This window comes from Balaenoptera physalus (assembly GCF_965194825.1).
Source record: "Balaenoptera physalus genome assembly, chromosome: 20".
Classification (NCBI taxonomy): Eukaryota; Metazoa; Chordata; class Mammalia; order Artiodactyla; family Balaenopteridae; genus Balaenoptera; species Balaenoptera physalus.
In genome coordinates, this window is record NC_138901.1 from 19,016,097 (window position 1) to 19,030,073 (window position 13,977).

The 13,977-nt window shown below is 59.0% G+C and overlaps 1 protein-coding gene and 1 long non-coding RNA gene across 5 annotated transcripts in view; both read right to left on the minus strand.

Annotated features, from left to right (window-relative positions):
• LOC309650182 overlaps positions 1–3,903 on the minus strand; it is a 12,037-nt gene extending 8,134 nt beyond the window's left edge. The window contains exons 1-2 of one of the 2 annotated variants that reach the window (XR_014257444.1): positions 2,517–3,903; positions 2,010–2,056 (exon numbers count right to left, since the gene is read on the minus strand). This is a non-coding gene — a long non-coding RNA (uncharacterized lncRNA). Of the gene's footprint in view, positions 1–2,009 lie in introns of both variants that reach the window. The other variant, XR_014257445.1, reaches the window with a different exon arrangement.
• Positions 3,904–8,151: 4,248 nt separating this feature from the next.
• NEUROD2 (neuronal differentiation 2) lies at positions 8,152–12,685 on the minus strand. Of its 3 annotated transcripts, none has more exons than XM_082440412.1 (2): positions 12,074–12,685; positions 8,152–10,950 (listed from the first exon to the last, which is right to left on the minus strand). In XM_082440412.1, the coding sequence occupies exon 2, from the start codon at positions 10,943–10,945 to the stop codon at positions 9,797–9,799; it is 1,149 nt and encodes a 382-aa protein (XP_082296538.1). In that variant the 5' UTR covers positions 10,946–10,950; positions 12,074–12,685; the 3' UTR covers positions 8,152–9,796. The 3 variants fall into 3 exon arrangements, with proteins under 3 accessions (XP_082296538.1, XP_082296539.1, XP_082296540.1); XM_082440413.1 differs by lacking the exon at positions 12,074–12,685 and adding an exon at positions 11,424–11,621; XM_082440414.1 differs by lacking the exon at positions 12,074–12,685 and adding an exon at positions 11,185–11,201.
• Positions 12,686–13,977: the final 1,292 nt, after the last annotated feature.

The following is a 13,977-nucleotide window of genomic DNA, read 5'->3' on the forward strand; positions in this document are numbered from 1 at the left end:
ACAAGCTGGGCAGTGCCAGGCGAGATGGGCATATGCCCTTGATTACTACCAGGACCGCAGGCCAAGCCTCCGCAGCCGCCACGGCCTCATAAATCAGTTTTTAAGTAGCAACCACATGGACATTTCCCAGCTGAGAGGTCTGGCCTCTGTCAGCCCAGCTAGGGCAGCCCAGGTGGAGGGGCAGGTGCCAGGCCAAGGCAGGAAAAGAGAGAGGTTGTCATCAAGGCTTGATGGGCAATGGGGTTGGAGCTTGTTCAGGGAAAACCTGGGGGCAGGGGCTCCCACCAATAAGGAGTAGGTAAGAAGGTGACAGGTGCCTGGCAGTGGGTCCAGAGCCCCCCGTTGGGGCTCCCCAGACCCCGCCCTGGGTTCCCCTGGGGGAAGCTGCTTATGATGAGGAGGATGGTGCTGCCCCCTGGGACCTCCTCCCTCCAGGTCCCCCTCCCACCAGGAATCTATGTGAGTGTCAGGGCAGTGTGAGGGCCTGTGCACTTGGGTATCTGAATGTGCTCACAGCTCCTGTTGGGTAAGAAGGTACGTCCCCACTATCTAGCCCAGGCCCAGCACAGACCAAGTATCTGTAAAACTGCTTGAATGAATAAGTGATTGAGTGTGAAGGGGGCCAGTTATGCGTGCTTACAAGAAGGGGAGCATTCGTATCTGAGCGTGCATGGTCTCTGAGTCTGCGTGTATGTGCGTATGTGGAGGGTGTCTGTGGGTGCTCTGAGGGGGTCTAGTCTGACAGACATCCTTCCACATCCTCCTTTGCAGGACCTCCACCCCACACAGCCCTCCTGGGCCCTGAGTCCCCCCTTCTGAGGACCCACCAGTAGCGCAGCGGCTCCTGAATTTCACACCCCCAGCCCGATCCCCAGCTTGGCGCCCCCTCCTCCCCCCTGTGCAGGCCAGCGTTGGTGGCTGGGGGTGGGGGCTTGGCTGAGGATGCGGGGAGGGTCGGGAGTCCCGCCCCTGGAACCGCGGGCAGAACCGCGGGTGGGGCGCCCAGCCTTCCTGCGCCCGGTGTCTCTTCCCCGGGTGAACAGATGTCTCGGAATTTTAGATGTGCTCTCCGCCCCTCCTCGCAATACCCCCCCCCACCCCGAGCTGGCACCGGCTGTGGTGTGGCGCCCTCCCTTCCCCCACCTCCGACAGCAGAACCGGCTGATGGATCGGGGAGCGCGGCCGGAGGCCTGGGCCGAGGGGCGGCAGAGGCCCACGGGGGGCGCGGCAGCGGGCTGGGCCGAGTCTCGGAGGCTCCTGGCGCGGAGGGAACCGGGGCGGCGCGGCCCGGCCTCTTGCCTTCTCTCGTTCCTTCCCTTCTGCCGCAGCTCCTCAGCCCTGTCTCTCTACGGTCCTCTGTCCGCGATCTACGGTCTCTCTGCCCCACCCCACAGCCCAGCCGCGTCTATGCAGACCCCCTCCGCACAGAGCCTCCCGCTTCGAGACAGAAACACCTCCTGGCAACTTCGGCGGAATTCTTCCCTCCAGAGACCCCTTTCCCTGCATTCCGTGAGCCACCCCATCCCCAGCTGGCCGCCCGCCCGCCCTCAGTAGAAACCCGGAGTTTATCCGGAGAACATGGAGGGAGGGCAGGAGGGGAGGGGGCTCCAGATTAGGGAGGCTGAGGAGGCTGGTCGGCCCGGGCTGAGAGACACCCAAATTCTCTAATCACTGCTAATTAACGAACAATCCAATTCCGTGGACCCCCAACTCGGGGAAGGCGGGGCGGGACCCGCTGAGGGCAGGCGGGGGCCTTGGCAGGGCTTGGCAGCCGGGTGGTGCCAGGCGCCCTCCCCCGCCCCCACCCCCACCCGCCAGCATTCCGAGGTAACAGGCATTTGTTACCCGGCTCGTGCCAGGAGCGATTGGCAGGTTCGAGTAGGCACAGCCATTCCGCACGCAGATGTCCCTGTGCCCGCTCTCCTGATATGAATTCTGTCAGCTCCAAATCTGAGGGAGACGAGCAGACAGCCACACAGACAGTTACAGACACAGACACAGACACAGACCGTGCAATTGTCTGGAGGACACAGAACTCCACAGATATTTTTCTTCCCTGAAAAAAAAAAAAAAACTGAATGAAAGAAAAATAAGAAAGGCTCCCACTAATTTGGGGAGACGTGTCTGAACCCCTGAGAGCGGCCCTCACTCCTTCCATCCTCCCTTGGTTGCCTGCCCAGACTTTTCCAGCCTCCCCCAGCACCCTACAGCAGCATCCCTGAACTTCAAGTCAATGCAACTAGAGTTGTTGCAACCAGAGCTCCAGAGTTGGAGCCTGGGAGGTCTGCTCCCTTGACCCAGAACCCAGAATTTCTGAATCCCTGCAAAGCTCTAGAATATCACCAGGGTGTAGGTTCCAGTCGTCTAGAATCTCTGAAATTAAAAACTCCAGAACTCCCACTCCAGGGCAAATTGTGCCCAGTGCCCAATCTTTGGATCACCTTCTCCATTAGAGAGGGGGACCTGGGCACTGCCTGGTGCCCTGGAGTGGAGGGCCCCGCATGCCTGGTACTCACCGGCTGTCCCCAGCCTTGGCAACCAGCCCAAAATGCAGCCTGCCCTTTGACTTAGGAATGTGGAAAGGTCAGGCCCCCTGACTCCTGCCCCTTTCTGGCACTCTTTCCCAGCTCCAGTTCCCATCCTGACCCTCCACACCGAGGTGGACTTGGCTATTCCACCTCTGCCTGCCCGCCCCGCCCCACTCCCCGCGGCTGTGAGAGCGACCTGGTTGGTCACTGGGCATCTGTGAGCAGGATGGGCATGAAGGGCCACTGGGGTTTTGTTCTCCCTGGGCAGCCCATGCTGGTGGAAGAAGAGGAGGCAGGCAAAGGGGGCAAAGAAACTCCACAATGTCGGAGGAGAGGGCACGGAAGGGTTTGGGTTGTGGTTTGTTGGATTGTTTTTTAGATTTTTTCTTTCTTTCTTTTTTAAAGCAAAAGCCCCCATCCTGTGTCATCATTTTTATGGGATCTGCAATTCTGGCAAAAATCTGTCTTTAATTTAGCTGTCCATATAAAAATCCTCACTGTATAATAATGAACAGATGCCATGGAATTTAAGCTGGAGCCTCGGCTCCTCCCCGCTTTCCCCCCGCGCCTGGCACCGGGCACCGGGCACCGGCTGAGTGGCACAGACTGGCACCAACGCGCGAGCGAAGGGTGGGCAGGGGGCGACCTGGGCGCAGCGCCAGGGCGCTGGGGTGGTGAAGGGGTGTCCAGGCGCCGGGCTTAGCCAGCGGGGAGCTTTTTTCGTGGAGGCACCAAGGGAGAAGTGTTTGAGGAATTTTTCTGTCTTTTGCTACAAAGAGATCAGTAGTTAAGGATTTTGTTTTGGTTTTGCTTAGGGGCTGTGTGGTTCTTCTCAGATTTTTTTAAAAAGCACCGCCCTCCCCCCAATATAAACCCAAGTGTTTTCGCTGTTTTAACTGAGTTGTTTTTAACCCACCCCCTGCGCGGCGCCCCGGCCTCTGCCTCAGAGCCCAGCCGAGCGCTCGTTCGCTGCAAGCGGGATCCGTTCCGCATCCGGCCGGCCCACGGTATCCCGGGCGCCGGCGCCTCCGGGGACTCCCGGGCACCTCCCGCAGGGCATGAGTACCCTGCTGCCCTCCAGGAGTGAGGCCGGACGTGGCATCTGATTAAGGAGCAGGAGAGATGGAGGCAAGAGAGAAATCCCTGCTTGCCCCACACGATTCGCTCGCTTTTCCCAAGGGGAGAGAAAAAACTCGGCGAGTCCAGTGTCCCCTGCTGCCTCCGCCTGCGGTCGAGAAAGCAGGCATCGACTCGGGATTGAGGGGTTGGTTCTGAGCACCCCCCGCCCACCTCTCGCCTTTAATGCGACTCTGGCGAGAACAGATGTCCCAAGCCGGGCGGACTGCCCAGACCCCGCCCAGCTGTGCCCTTGGCGAAGACTTGGCTGAGGGTAGGAACTGGCACGCGGGTCCCCAAAGGGGTTTGGGGGCTCCCTCGGCCCTGGCGGGACCTGACTTCGCAGCCTTGGCCTCCTGGCTAGCACAGCCTCGGGCGGGAAGTGGAAGCGCCCCAGAAAGACCTGTTCCTAATTCAATTAATTCCGAAAAGAGGAATGAGACGTAGACAGAAGTGGAGGGAAGCCCAGAGAAAGGTTCGAATAACGGAGCACCAGGCACACACTCTCGGCTCTGGAACCCTGCAACCTCAGTCGGCCTGGGAGGCTGCGCTGGGCTCCTGCGCTGGAGCGGGCAGGCAAGTGGGCAGCACCAGAGCACATCCGGGCGCACATCTGGGCAGCGTCTCCACCCAACGCAGTGCCCCAGCTCCTTTGGCACAGGCAGCATCTAGGGGTTCCCTCGCCCTCTCCCCCACCCCAAGTGCCCGAGCTTCCTCTCCCCACACTAGGAGGCTGAGGTTCCCATTCACTGGCAGCTGCCCCCAGAAACCGGTTGCCCTCCTGCTTGTGAGCCCAGGCTTGGTCTGGGCATTCTCATGCTGGCACTCCTGAGCAGGGGGGGGTGCCCCTACCCCATTGCTTTAGGGTGGAGAAAATTTCAGAGAGCAAAACGACCCTCCCAAGGTGTCTGTGCCCTTTCTTACCGTTTCTCAACCAGGAAAACTTTGTCCAGAATTTTAAAAGAATGAGGAATAGAAAGGGAGAAGCCACTTCAGGATTTGGAAAAGGAGCAGGCTTTCAAGACTTTTCACTGCTCAGGTCGTCACCTCCCCTCTGGGCCTGTGGCCAGCACCTGGGCACCCAGCCCTAAAGAAAGAAAAGTGACAGTGTCTTGGGCTGTGAGCTGAGAAGCCTGTTGTGACAGCCAAGGCCCGTCTGCCCCCTCCTACATCTCAGCCAAAGAAAAAGCTTTCTCCTTTGAGCACATATGGGCAAGTCAGGTGTGGAATCCTGTGCTCACCCCTGTTGTCACATGGGGGGCCTGGGAGCGGAGGTCAAGGCCAAGGCTGGTCAGGCCTGGCCTCCACTGTCTCTTTCTTCCTGCCTTCCTTGAGAATTAAACTGTGGAATCTAGAACTATCCCTCCGTCTCAATGTTCCCTCAAATCAACAGATTCCTCCAAGGAGCAGGCAACTTCAGGTTAGAGATTTTGGGGAAGAGGAGGAAGAAAAGGTTGCCCAAGAGGGAATGAAACCTCTGACCTCTGAGGGGGAATCCTTGCATCTCCCAGCTTGTGGACTTTCCCATAAAAGGGAAAAAGAGAGAAGTAAACACAAGACAGTGGAGTCTAGGGTGTGTCAGGACTTCCCTGTTGCTGACTCCAATGGGGCTCAGTTTCCCTGGATTGTACTCAGTGATTTATTGAGCTGTCCCTCTGGGTGATGAAATCAGAGCTGAGGGTTCACTGGAGGTTCACTGGGGGGTCAGGGTCCAGACCCTGGCTGAAATAGGGTTAAACGGAGAGGGGAGAATCAGTAGTGCTTTCCCTCTCTTTCCCCTGATGTACAAATGGCCTGGACTCAGAGACATCTCTATTTCCCAGTCATTTCCAAATGCTGGACTTTGAACGGGGGTGGGAAAATCAAGAGGAGGGTGCCCTTCGGATTGATCTCGGCTCCAGCCTTCGGTTTGGCAGCCCAGGGGTTGAGCTGAGACGGCTGGTTCCTGCTTTGGAGATCCCGTTGCTCAGGCTAGGGCAGGGAGGGCATGCGACTTCTCTCCTTGCCCTCTCCCTCCCACCGCTCTGTCCCCTTTTTTCCTCCCCGCCCCCCAAAACACACCTCCTTCTGTTCCTGGAGCTTCTCCGAGTGTGTGCGCAGAAGCGGGAGAGCAGCGAGAGAAAAAGGCCTTCGAGGGGGAGTTTGGGGCCGTGTGTCCGCGCGCATCTTCTTCTCCTGCTCATCTCGCCATCTCGCCATCTCGCCAGGGAAGTTGAGTGTTGGGGAGGGGGACGATGGGAGAATAGAGCGCAGCCGGAGTGCAGAGAGGTGGGGGAAGGGTCAGGAATTGGGAAAAGGGCGGCTCACGAGGACGCCGGCTTCTCAAGAAGCAGAGGCGCTAGGGATCCCCACCCCAAAAGGGACCCAGGGCACTCCATCCGCCCGAAGTGACCACAGACACAGCGGCCCAAGAATCGTCAGCATCCTTGGAAAGGGCTGGGATCCGGCTTCAAAAACAGAATCGAGCCGTGTGGAAGAGCAAAGCGCAGGAGTCTGCGGTTTGGCCCGGGGAGCCACGTGGAGGGGTCTTTTGCGTCGGGCCCCAAGCCACTTGGATGCCACCCAGCCCGGGACTTCAGAGGGCGTTCTGGGAAACCAGCTGAATGGGAGGGAATCCCAATTAACCTTGCTCTTAGGGCAGGATAAGACTCAGGCCTCGGGATGTGTACCGAGTTCCTTTTCTCTCCAGTTGCCCCTGCCAGGCCATGACCCATGCCATGAGCAGACCTGACTCCTTCAGATTTGGGTCTGAGGTTCTCACTTTGGTCCATACTCCATGCAAGAAGTGAGGGAGATTGAAGGTGGGCCGACTTCTTTCCCCTAAGAATAGGGGTGATTTAGAGGTCTATAAGAGCCCCCCCCTTAGACCACTGACAGGGGCAAATCCTCAGAACGAAAGGCCCAGTTCTACATCTCACGCTAGAGAAGCGATCCTATGAGAATTCCAGAGAAGGCGGTGAAATTTGGAAAGGATTCCAGTGAAATTCTCCGAAAACTGTGGGAGAATTCCGCCCAGAATTCCGGCAGGCCAGGCATTGGGAAGGGCCTCACGCTGCGCGGCACTCCCCAGAGCCAGGGAAGCTCAGCCTGCCTCTGGGGCAGGAAGAAAGCGCGAGGCTGGACGAGAGTCAGCACCCGGGAGCGGACAGCTCCCAGCCCGGTCCCCGCTCTGCCCCATCCATGCCGGGGTGGAGGAAGGAGGGCCACGTCTCTACCGGGATGGTCATTTAGGGGAGCCGCCGCGCTCAGGGTCAGAGAGTATAATCCTATCTTCCCTTTCGCACCTCGGGAGTCCTTCTTCAACTACCTTTCCCTTTCCCCCTTTGTCACGGTGATCTCATTTTGGGGTCTTGGATCCAACCTTTAAAAGCCTCAGCGTGCCTGACCTCAAACAGCAAACTCAACACTACAACGCCCATTTCTGCTCTAAAACGAGCAGAAATATTTATGAAAAAATAATTTAAATAAGCAGAGTCAGAAACAGTCTGGTCCTGGTACTGCTAAGTGTATTCAGGCTTTGGGATGGGGGGGGGCCTTTGGGACTTAGACCCCTCTCCAAATATTCCAGGGGGCACTGATGTCTGGAGGGGGGGGGTTCTTTCCGGAGATTCAGTTCAGAGCAGCCTCTGTCCCTGAGGCTCGGAGAAAGAGAACTCTGGGGCTATCTTGCCTGAGAGGGGGAAGCGGCTTGGGCCCGAAGGCTCCTCCGAGGCGCCCTTCCTCCGTCTGCCTAAGTTGAGGGCTTCCTTCTACCGGGAGCTGCACCGGGCAGGAAGGGGGTTGTCCCTGTGTAGACCACAGGGCTTCTCGAGGCCCTGTCAGGGGAAGCTTGCGGCTAGGTCAAGCTCCACTCTGTCTACCTGGTGGACTCCTAGACTCAGGTCCCCTCATAGAACTCTGGGGTGTTCCTCCAACTTCATCAACACCCCTACAAATTTCAGCATTCCTGAGGCTGAAAAAGGCTGATTCCCTTGAGTCCACTGAAATTTCAAATTTAAGACTGAAAAGACTTCTCCCATTAATAGTTCATCCTCATAACCTTATAGTTTTCTGTTTTTGTTTTTTATTTTAAAACACCCCTGTCTGGCTCAAATGGTTGTCTCTTCATTTCTACACACTTGTTTTTTGCACCAGTGAGCAGAGCATTGTAAAATGACCGACTGCTCCCAACTCGGTCATTTTTCAGTGATGAAAAGATATTTTGTTTTCAAAAGAGGTGCGCGTGCATGTTTGGGAACTGAAGGAGTGTAATGAGATTAGTGCAATGCTTTGTGCTGGGGGCGTGTGTGAGTCTGTGTAAGGTCTGGGAGGGGCAGAAGTATAGCTGTTTCGGTGCCCAGTGGGTGGGTGGGAGTGGGTTTAGTGTGGGAATCCTACCCAGGAATGCCCAGGGTCCCTCTACATGGCCACTGCACAGTCACTTGACTCTGTTTCTCCATCACCCGGAGTCCTAGCTCAATCCCCCGAATGAAATGAGGCCACCGTGAGAAACCGGTCCGGCTTTGCATCTCATTTACATAAATATTTATTAATCGTCATTAAACTGAACAGAAACACGCAATGCACTTCGGGTGTCCGACGGGAGTTTCATCTTCACTACAAGAGGAAGGTAAAATTGCGTGTGAGTGTGTGGGTGAGTGTGTGGGTGCGTGGCCTGTGGGTTTGCATCTTTGCAGCGTGTGTTTGGATGCCTGATCTCCTGCCTCCCGTGGGAAGAGGTTCTCCTTTTGCCCCCTTTTTTGGGAAGTCTCCAGAAGGAGCCCTCAGCCCTCTCCCTGCCCACCTGCCAGCCAGAGCCAAGAGGATGTCTCGGACAAAAACCCCCTCTCCAGACACTGGAAATCGCCGGGCGCCTGGCGCCCACCGAGGCACAGTCGGGCAGGGGCGGGGCTGCCTCCAGTTCTCGGTCTCCTCCCTCATCCCGGGAAGGGACAGAGTTGCCTGCGGGGAGGGGGGGTGTGCGGCGAGCTCTCCTCCCTCTGCCCCCGGACGCCCGCGCCGGGGCTGCGTGTGCGTGCGGTGTGGTGTGCGTGTATGTCTTCCATGCAAACCCTCCCTCCCCAAACCGACCCCCCCAACAGTTTGCCATTCCATACAAATTTGGAAACAGATTTTTAAAAAACAGCAGGACGCACAACGGGGACGGGGCGGGGGAGGGCAGTGGCACTGGGGCCCCAAATCTCCGAGTCACTGATTGTAAGAACCTGGGGAGGGGAGGGGGCAGCGCCGGCCCCCACTTCACCAAAGTGCACAGATCCGCGCTTGGGCGGCGCGGCCCGCGGGCCGGGGGGGGAGCATCCCGGGGCCGGGCCGGGCCGCTAGGCTCAGTCAGAACCTCCTTGCATAGATATTTGTGTCTTTTTATTATTGGTAGTAGTATTTTTTGCCTTTTATTGCTTCTAAAAGTTCTTACTGCGTTTTCTCTCCGATCCGGACTCTGCGTTCGGCCTCCGTCGCCTCTTAGCTTTTTTTTTTTTTTTTTTTGTATGTTTGTTTGTTTGTTTGTTTAAAAAAGGGAAAAGGGAAAAAATGGATTCTAGTTACAAATTGTCTTGGCCTCTCTCTTTCCTTCAATCCACATTCCCTCCCGCCAAAATTAAAATCACAAAACGCTTAGACTAGGGGTTGGGGATGATGAGGGCTTCCAGGTCCAGGCTCCGTGCCCTGACTTCTGCCCTCTTCAAGAAAGAGGGGGAGCCCGGCAGCTCGGTGTCTGTTCTAGTAATAATAATAATAATAATAATAATAATAATAATAGGGGGAAAACAGTATCCCACAGCTCAGCTGCCCCCTTACCAAAGCCTTTGGGCCTGCAGGGGGAAAGGGGAAGGGAAAACCTAAGTGCAGGGATTGGGAATTGGGGGGGGGATCTCCAGGGAGTGCCCAAAGAGGGGTCCCTGTAGAAGTACTCCCTGGGAAAGAGGAGGAGGGAACCCCTTGGGGAGAGAGAAGGCAGTCCCCTGGGGGAAGCGAGGCCCCTGGGACGGGCCACCCACAGGTAAGAGGACCGCGCTGCCTAGGAGAGCGGCAGGACCGGCAGCCCGCTCCCCGCGCCCCGCGCCGGAGTAGGTGGGGTGCCCCTGCGCTCGGGGGGCCTAGGGGCAGGGGTGCGGGCAAAGGCAAAAGAAAAAGAAAGGGGCGGGCGCGAGGTCTCAGTTATGGAAAAACGCATTGAGCTCCTCGTACACGGGGCCCCGGTCGTGGTGAAGGTGCATATCGTAAGACAAGAGATTCTCCGAGTGGACGCCCCCGCGCACAGCCGACGAGCCGAAGACCAGCCCGTGGCCCGTGGGCCGCGAGCCGGGCAGCGCCGAGTAGTGCATAGAGTAATGGTAGCTCTTCTCGTGGTCGGGCGACGAGTCCTGCTTGAGCGAGAAGTTGCCATTGAGACAGAGCGGGGGGCTGAGCGGGCCCTCGTACTCGGAGCTGTTGTAGTCCGGGCTCGCACCGCCGCCGCCAGCCGCCGCGTACAGCGTCTCGTAGGCGGCGCAGTAGCCGTGGGTCCGCAGGGCGTGCGCCGCGCCGCTGCCCAGGCCGCCCGCCGCCTGGCACTGTGCGCCCGCCAGGCGCGAGCACGGGTACGGGTAGGGGTGCATGGCGAATGGGCCGCCGGAGCCGTGGAAGCGGCCCGTGCCGTCGGCGCCCTGCTCAGTGAGGAAGTTGCGCGAGTTGAGCTGCAGGCAGCCGGCCACCAGGTTGGTGGTGGGCTGCGACAGGCCCTTGCACAGCGTCTGCACGTAGGACACCAGGTCGGGTCGCTTGCCCGAGCGCAGAATCTCAGAGAGCGCCCAGATGTAGTTCTTGGCGAGGCGCAGCGTCTCGATCTTGGACAGCTTCTGTGTCTTGGAGTAGCAGGGCACCACCTTCCGCAGGTTGTCCAGCGCCGCGTTCAGGTCGTGCATGCGGTTGCGCTCCCGCGCGTTCGCCTTCTGCCGCCGCAGCTTGGAGCGCTCCAGGCGCGCCTTGGTCATCTTGCGCTTCTTGGGCCCGCGCTTCTTGGGCCGCTCGCCCTCTGCCTCGTCCAGCCCTTCCTCTTCCTCCTCTTCCTCCTCCTCCTCGCCCCCCAGCTCGCCTTCCTCCTTGACCTCGGCCAGCGCGGCCTCCGGCACCTCGTCAGCACGGAGAGGGACGGGCTTGGCGGCCCGGGCGGGCCCCGGAGCCCCGGGCCCCGGCGGAGGCGGAGGTGGCGGCGGCGCCTCGCCCTTGTCGCTTCTCGGCTCGTCGTCGTCGCCGTCGCCCCAGCTGGCGAACTTGGGCACGTCCGAGAGGAGACCGGGCTCGCTGAACAGGCGGGTCAGCATGGTGCCTGAGGGCGCCCGGCGGGCGGGAAGAGGAGAGAGCACAGAGTTAGGGGAACGCTGGGGTCATCCCGACCCCCGTAACCCGCCTCCACCCCCGAGTCCGGTGCGGGTTCCCGCCCGGGGGGCCCTGGGTGCCCACCTCCTCCGCTTGCCCCACCCCGAGCCAGCCCAGCCCAGCCCCGCCGCCCGCCCGGGGTCTCGGCACAGGCCCTTTCTCCGGCGCTGGGCCCCGGCTCCACCCCTCGCCTGAACGAGGGGCCGCTCCCCGCGCCGGTCCTCTCCGGGTGTGGTCGGGGACAGAACAGGGGCTTTAGGGAGCAGATCTTTCGCCGGGGGAGGCGGCGCGATCGCCAGGAAGCCTCTTCTCTCCCGGCGGTGGAGGAAGGCTGGGCGGCCGCGGTGGGGCAGCTGCCCCGCTCGGCGGCTCCGGCGGCCCGGGCCCCGCCGCCCGGCTCCCCCGCCCTCCCGTGGCTCTCACCCCCACACTCCCTAATCCAATTTGCAACTTGGCCGCGCGCCGCCCTCGGCTCGGCCCCCACCCCCGCAGCCCCAGTTCCAGAGGCGGGAGGATCGTCTCCTCCAGCCGGGCGTCCCCAGCTCCCGGAGCCGGCTCGGGGCGGCGAGGACTGAGAAAGCCGGGCGTGGGGAGGAGACTGAGAGAAGCGAGCCCCGTCCGTCTCCCCTGCGGTCAGGGACCCCCTTCCCCCCTTTAAACTGCCTCCCTCCCACACGGCTCTCCAGATCTCGTTGTATTTCGGGATTGATGGGAAAAAATCCAAATTTGTTTGTTTGCTTCTCTCTCTCTCTTTTTTTCGGTGGTCGGGAAAGGTCGAAGGTTCCTCCGGGACAACCATGGGGGGGGGGTTCCCACCTCAGCCTCTTCACGCCCCCCCATGACCCTGCTTTCCCCCTCCTCCCCAAGCCCATCGCAGGCAGAGACGCCTCCCTCCTCAGCCCACTGAGCTGCAGCCCCTAGGGGAGAGGGAACCCTGGGCGCCTCCGATGCCCACCCCATGAGGGGGCATCGTCCCGGGAAGGGGGGATTTAGGGACCCTCCTGTCGGCCGAAGAAGCTGCCCCCCACCCCCCAAGCGGCGGGTCAGATCTAGCTGCCTTTCGGACAACTTACCTCGGAGAGGAGTCAAGGGGAGAGGGGAGGGGAGGGGGGGGAGGGGGGCAAGAGAGAGAGGGGGGAGAAGAGGAATCTTCTCGCTTATTTCATTGTTCCCCCATCTTCAGGGAGCGGGGGCAGCGGCTCCTCAAGGCGGCAGGCGCCGGCGTCTTCAGAGCGCCATGCGAACCGCGGAGCGAGTGTGGCATCTCTACCAGGCGGGGTACCAGCCTCTATGCCAGGCCATATGGGCTTGGCACGTCACGGGCAGCAGCTATCACATGAGAGACGGTGATTGGCATGCGTCTGCATTGGGGGAGAGCCGGCTCCCCCGGGACCCGCCGCCATCTGTCACTCTCTACTCCAAAAAAAAAAAAAAAAAAAAAATTAAATAAATAAAGGAAATAAATAAATATCTCTGCCTCCCTCCCCTCCCCGCCCAACGCAGGGAAAGCAGGGATTGAGAGGGAGGTAGGAGGAGTTGCCCCCCCTTGGATATAGAGTCCCCCACAAGGGAACAATGGGGTGGTAAGGCTGGAACTTGGGGGGTTTTGATGTCCCCAATTCTATGCTCCGTCCAGGGCCCTGTTCTGTCCATTTCCTCCCTTGCAGGCCCCCAAAGGTGGGTCAGGGACCAGACCCTCGGCTCTGGAGGAGGGACCTCTATGTTTGCCTCCACCCCCTCCCCGACCCCCAGGAGGATCCCCTCGGTCACAAAGGGACAGCTGAGGCCCCCTCCCAGGGTGGGCGTGGGGGGCGTTCCTGGCCTAAGCCCCATAGGTAGATGTTGGCACCGTGCCATCCCTCATCCCTGTCTGCCCCTCCCCCACCCACCCTCACGCACACACAACATATGTGGCTGAACGCAATTCAAACCAAGGGAAAGACAGAGGAAAGGAAAGACTTGCCTGGATGTCTGTGCCTTTGCATGGGCGTGTGTGTGTCTGTGGGGACATGTGTGTATATCAGTGGCGTCAGCTGATGGGAAAGATTTCCTTGGGTGTTTAGGGGTATATGTAGGTTTGGATGGGAATGGAAAGGAACCCTCGGGATGAGCCAATGCACCCACCATCTGGGGGTGTGGGAGAGGGCTCAGTCTGGATTCCTAACCCAGAAACTTCTCCCTCCTCTCCCCCCCTTCCCTGCCCAACATACTTTCCCCCTGCTAGACAAGTGACCATCCCACCAGTGGCTTTGTCTCCTGGCCTCTGACTAGCTTATTTGAGGGAGGAGGGGGCTGAGCTGGGAATTGCCTAAAGTTCCTGGAAGAGGCTCAAGCATTCTCCTCCCCCTGCAAAAAAATACTGCAAGTACTGAAGCCAACTCCAGCAGTCTTGAGAGTGACCAGGGGGAGGTAGGTCAGACAGGTGTCTTGATAAGGAAGGTAGGAAATTGCTGTTTTACCTTACAGCTCACCTTTCAACCCTCTCCCTGGGCCAGACACAGATGCAAATGGCACGAGTTGAGGGAGGTAGCTTTAGACACACACACACACACACACACACACACACACACGTGTTCCTCACTCTGTGGTGCAGAAAATGGATACACACCCCTACTCCAATAGATTCATGTGTGTAAGCAGGTAATCACAACCAGGTGTAGAGAGACCCTTGTCTACACCTTTCTACACCTTTATTCAGGCATTCGTGTGTTTCAGACCCACGTTTCCTATCCCTCCCCACCCTCCAGCTTCCATATGCTTAGACAACTTCAATTATACTTTAACCACATGCACTTTGGTGGCAACCACGTGCTAAGCACTGGTTGGTGCAAAGATGGGGGTTTCACCCTCAATCTGGACAGGAACAGTTTTCTGTTCTGGAGGTTCTAGGACCTCCAGAAGGGGTCTCGGGATGGTAAGACACTGATTTGATGCCTGGTAGAATGAATTAGGTTCTAAACAGAGGTACGCATGATGG

Bases quoted from the DNA above. Each gene is read 5' to 3' on its own strand.
- NEUROD2 (XM_082440412.1), bottom strand. From the start codon at position 10,945: ATGCTGACCCGCCTGTTCAGCGAGCCCGGTCTCCTCTCGGACGTGCCC.